Genomic DNA, 5,401 nt, shown 5'->3' on the forward strand with positions numbered 1-5,401 from the left:
TTTTTTTTTTTTTTTTTTTTGTTCCGTTTTGATTTCGCTACGGAACAAAAAGCATTACAGCTTAGATACAGTAGGCATGACTTTTTAAGAGGTCGAGAATACCACTGAGAGAAAGGTTGGAGGTAGGGGCAAAATGGGGAAATTAAAAAAGGGAAATTGACAGGCTGGAGGCAGTGCATGAATGTGTAAATTCATCATCGAGAGGCGTAAAAGAATCCAACTGGCAATCGGTAGTCGGTATCCAATGGTAATAAACACGTGATGTGCACGTGATATTTGACGCTCCCAGTTTTTTGTAATTTAATTCCTCTGTCATAATTCCACGTAGAGCCTGTCGATTGGTAACCCCTTCCAGTGAAAGTCTTACTGGACCTCCCAGCTGGCAAAGCCCAAATAATTCTCAAATTCAAAACCTAATTTCAAAATTTCCTTTCCAAAAGTTATTTTTATTTATCCTGTTAAAAAAAATAAAAAAAAAAACTATAGAATATCTATCAATTTCTACATTTATATGATTTAAACCATAATAATTCTCGAGTAAATCGTTTAAATTTTAGAATAATTTTAGACTAAAATTTAAAATAATTCACCAACTTAAATCAAATGAAATTTAGATTATTAAATACTAAAGGAAAGAAAGTAAATCCATAAATAAAGTCCCAACAAAATTGAGTGTAAACCTTATCCAAAAGAAGAACGACATACACTGATGACGAAAGGTGTGAAAATTTTGAGGGGAAGTCATAAAGTAAAGTTTAAAGAAAACAATATCTACTAACGGTATACTAGAATTATTACAAATGGTATCAGAGCAGGACTAGATCCTCTCTCTCTCGTGCTATAAAACCTCGAAGATAAACCTAAAAGGAAAATCGAATTGTTACAATTGAAATGTGAGGTCGTTGGTAGGCCGCATAGAACGGAGGAGGAGGATAATAAGGGATTGGTTTTTGACCAAAATACCCTAATTTTTAGATTCTCTTTGTCTGTCCGGTCGTGGCTCAAAAGCTGTTCTTCTCTCGTGACTGCCTCCAAAACCCCTCACAAACCCAATATAAATTGGATTAAATTAAACTTTATCTCCTTTTTCAGATCTAATCCTTAAATTTTGTTGTCTGGGTTGTTATATATATATATATATATATATATATATATATATATATATATATATATATACATATATTACTACAGCTCAATAGTCCAATCACATTTTGTCACGTGATAAATTATTCCTATTAAATTAAGTTTTAATTTAATTTTGGTATGTAATTATATCACATTGCAAAAAGATGAGTACAGAGGAGGTGGATGGGCAGAGGAAGAGACATGTCCGTGAAGAGTGGAGGCGATTTAGGTGAATGCCTTCGGATTGTGGGGCTGTTGGGATTTGCCCAAGTCAATGCCACGCCGCCCTTGGCTCACGCTTACCCCTGCAGCTTCCTGGAAACTAAAGGGCCACCAGCCAAGCCATTTGCCCAAGTCAATACCCAACCAACTTCCGGTCGAATGAGTTATAGTAATGCGAGTACTTATAATTGTCATAAGCCCACCGCTAATATATTGTCTTCTTTGGACTTTCTCTTTCAGTCTTCTACTCAAGACTTTAAAACGCGTCTACTAGAAAAAAGTCTTATAAAGAGTGTCGAATTACTTCTTACACCCATTAATTGTGTATACCGATTTGAAGTTGTCGAATTTGAATGAATGCACAAGATTCTTCCAACTCCATAACTCCATTATTAATAGCAAATCTACAAAACTTTTAGAGTATGGGTTGGCTATCTCCATAATTCAATCCTTCATCTACACAATTGAATATGAATTCAAATAATTGAAGGAAACAAGACAAGAACATTTCGTGGGATGTGTTGTGTTGGGAATGAGATGCTCAACAGAACACCCTCCGATGATGAATCAAAGTGTCCTGTCTGTCCACAAATTCCATTGCCCATGTGAATCTCAAACTATCCCATTAAAAAAATTAAAACCCAACAATTCCATTTTCAATTCAATACATCTATGCATCAATTTTATAATCATATCACGATGAAACAAGTAACTATTATGACATTAACAATCATAAAAAAGTTCTGTAAAATGTTATTGGTTTATTACGAAGATTTTGTCACGAGCTTGTTCCTTTACATTTTTTGTGTTTAGATTTACATGGAAGAGTCATTCAAGTACTCTCGATCAAACTATATATTGTAGAATAATTCAAATCACGAGTTTCAAAACAAGTTTTATTTACTTTTATAATCATCAAGGTAATCCTTGATTCTTATAGTTCTTGAAATTTCTTTTTTTATATATATTTTAGATTTAAGAGTCTCGTTCTTCCACATGGTTCAAAGCAAAAAGTGATGGTATTAAAAGAACGACATGTCGGGAAGGAAAGGCGACCCGAACAGTGAGCCCATAGGGCATTTTGGATAAGAGCAAGGACATTTTATTTTGGCGTACAGATTCTTCTGCGCCAACCTATTATTGTCCTCACTTTATGCTTTTTCCATTTAAAATTCAATTATTATTTCCCATCCCAATTCACTTTTTTCACTTCCAAAAAATAATAAATATATATATAGAATTTCACTAATATTTTTATTCTAAAAAAAATAAATCTTTGAATATCATTAAATTTTTTAAAAATTAAAAATATTTTTATTACTAGTTTTCAAAGGTTTGATTAAATACCACAAATCTTCAAAAACACCTTTATAGTTAAAAAAAAATAAATATTTTTATTATTAGTATCACGTTCGCATGAACTTTCAAAAGTAACGTAAAAAAATTTGAAAATAATTTATAAGACGTGGATGAGCGATTTTTGTCCTACAATGATTGGGACGACAATCGAATTCAGGATTCATATGCGTCGAAAACTCAGTAACTTAGTCTCTGGGTTAATGGGCTTGGTCGATTCACTAGCCCATTTACGGTCCACAAACGTCGTTGCTCCCTACTACCCAACGTTGATGTTGGTCTCCGAGTTAGTGGGCTTGGTCGCGTTGTACTATCCTGTAACTTATCGGTGTTTATGCTCGTTTGTCCCGTGAGAGATTTTAGTAAGTTTGAGAGAAGGAGATGGTTGGTCATGTGACATCATTTTTATTAATCATTTTATTTTTCATTATTGGTTTTGATCCACTTCTAATTTGATTACTATGATATTTTTTATTTTGATTTATATTTGTAGAAAGAAAATTTATTTTAAGAAATTTAATAAATAAAATATCATGCTCAAATTTCAATTGAAAAAAATGAAATAAAAATAAACGAACTAAAATAATTCATTTTTAAGACTAAATTAATAAATATAAAAAACATAAACTTAAAATTTTATTATTATTATTATTATTTAATTTAGTTCATCCTTAAATAAAAAATAAAAATCTAAAAAAATATTTTAATTTTAAATAGAAATACCAAAAATATTATAAAAACTACCATTCAACTTTGTAAAAACTTCAAAAATATTCTTACCATTAATAAAATAATTTAAAAATACCCATAAAATCTAAAAAAATATCATCGACATTTTCAGCTCTGTAAAAAAAATTTTAAGAAAAATATTACCGTCAATATATGACAAAAAAAACTTGTTTATCGATAGATTATAGATTATTTAAAAAATATTTAAAAAGACGTGAATCTAAAAAATGGTTTTGTTTTTTGAAAAAATTAATAATGTTAATTAAAACGAAATAGATGAATGAAGGCGTGTGAACTAAAAAAAAATGATGATATTTAAGAAAAATAATAAAATAGAAAAATATGGTTCAATATAATTATAATTATAATTAATAATATAATATGAACAAGATAATTCTAACAAGTATTTGGGGTATTAGAGCCACTGGCCCCTCCTTCTGTCTCTGTTGGACTCTGTCTACCTGAACCAACATTCGAATTAATTACAATTTAACTCAACCGTAACTTTTACATTAAAAATTAACGACGTCTGTAACTGATGATAGTGATACATTATAAGCAATAAGTATAATTTATATATATAAAAGAAGAACCCGACAACCAAACTCAACCAAAACTGTATTCGGATTGTTTGGTGAATGACTCGACCAGTTCAAAATTTAGAATTTGTTGAAAAGATTTCTCGGACCCAGGTCTAAAAACAACATAAATTTTTTAAAAATATATTAAAATTCATTACTTAAACCTAATAGCTTGTAATCATAGACAGCTGATTCATCACAGGTTAGAGACAGTAATGGCAATCAATATAATGATATGAATGAAATAAAAGAAGAAGAATTATATAAATTTACCAGTAATGGGAGTGGCGATCGGGTGCATGTGAGCGTAGAATAACGGTTGTTGCATGTGGGTGTAATTTGTATAGTAAGGGAAGTAGGAGGGTGAGGATGACAATGGAGAAGAAGGGCCATGGGCATGCCCATGCCCGTAGCCATGTACGGGAAATGCTACCCTTGGTGACTGTGAAGAAGAAGAAGGATAGCCATAGGCATAGCCATAAGAAGAAGAACATGGTGACTGTTGGTACAATTGAGGCTGTCAAAACAAGTACAGTTCAACGTTAACATGTTCGTCCAATGAATCAAGCTTAAGAACTGAAGCATGTGAACCATGGAGATGGTTTTTAAACATTGGGTCAACCTATTTAGAGGCAAATAGTCTCTTATGTTCATTGGGTCTGAATTAAAATAGATATTAAAAAAATTAAAAATAGAAAAGTTGTGGGACCAAAATAATTTTTCAAAAATAAATAAATGATTGAAAATTAACAGAAAATGGCCTACTTGATGATAAGGAAGTGTGTAATTTGGGGCGTAGGATCGGTATCTGCAACAAAAAATTAAAATTAAAAAAATAAAAAAAAAGGGATAAGAACAAGCTTTTTTTTTTTCTGAAATTGGATAAACATTTGACTTCTTGTTCAGCAAAATGGTTTTTCCTTAAAAAGTTGTCGCCGTCCAAAACACTGTTGGGTGTTGCAGGACCATGCAAACGTACCTATACGCTGGGAACATGATCTGCGGCGGCGGCGGCGACGAAGGCGGCGGAGGATACGGCGTCAGTAACCCACCGAAAGACGCAGCAGCTGCACTCGTAGTATGAAGATTCCCAATTTGATTTCGTCCTGTACAATTCCACCAATTTAAAATGTCAACCAATTAAAAAAATTCAGGAAAGGGAATTTAGTTACGGAAGGTGATCGGGGTGGAAACCTCCAAGTAGCAGCGGCGGCGGCGGAGGAGGACGAGCCCGGCCGAAGGCGGCGATGTTACAATTAGCCCTCCTCCCACAAATAATCGGATTAGGATTAGCACACGCCCTTCTAGCCGAATCAGGATCTCTAAAAGTGACCTAATTAATCAGAACAACAAAAAAAATTAAATTAAAAAAAAAAAAAAAAAAAAAA

The 5,401-nt window shown here is 32.3% G+C and overlaps 1 protein-coding gene across 1 annotated transcript in view; it reads right to left on the minus strand.

Annotated features, from left to right (window-relative positions):
- Positions 1-3,775: 3,775 nt before the first annotated feature.
- LOC111492201 (RNA-binding protein 38-like) overlaps positions 3,776-5,401 on the minus strand; it is a 2,343-nt gene continuing 717 nt past the window's right edge. Inside the window, exons 2-6 of the mRNA XM_023141471.1 lie at positions 5,208-5,346; positions 4,993-5,119; positions 4,779-4,821; positions 4,287-4,530; positions 3,776-3,893 (exon numbers count right to left, since the gene is read on the minus strand). Coding sequence (XP_022997239.1) covers positions 3,829-3,893; positions 4,287-4,530; positions 4,779-4,821; positions 4,993-5,119; positions 5,208-5,346 — 618 coding nt within the window. The 3' untranslated portion in view covers positions 3,776-3,828. The remainder of the gene's footprint in view (positions 3,894-4,286; positions 4,531-4,778; positions 4,822-4,992; positions 5,120-5,207; positions 5,347-5,401) is intronic.

Source organism: Cucurbita maxima, unplaced genomic scaffold (genome assembly GCF_002738345.1).
Source record: "Cucurbita maxima cultivar Rimu unplaced genomic scaffold, Cmax_1.0 Cma_Scf00017, whole genome shotgun sequence".
Taxonomy (NCBI): domain Eukaryota; kingdom Viridiplantae; phylum Streptophyta; class Magnoliopsida; order Cucurbitales; family Cucurbitaceae; genus Cucurbita; species Cucurbita maxima.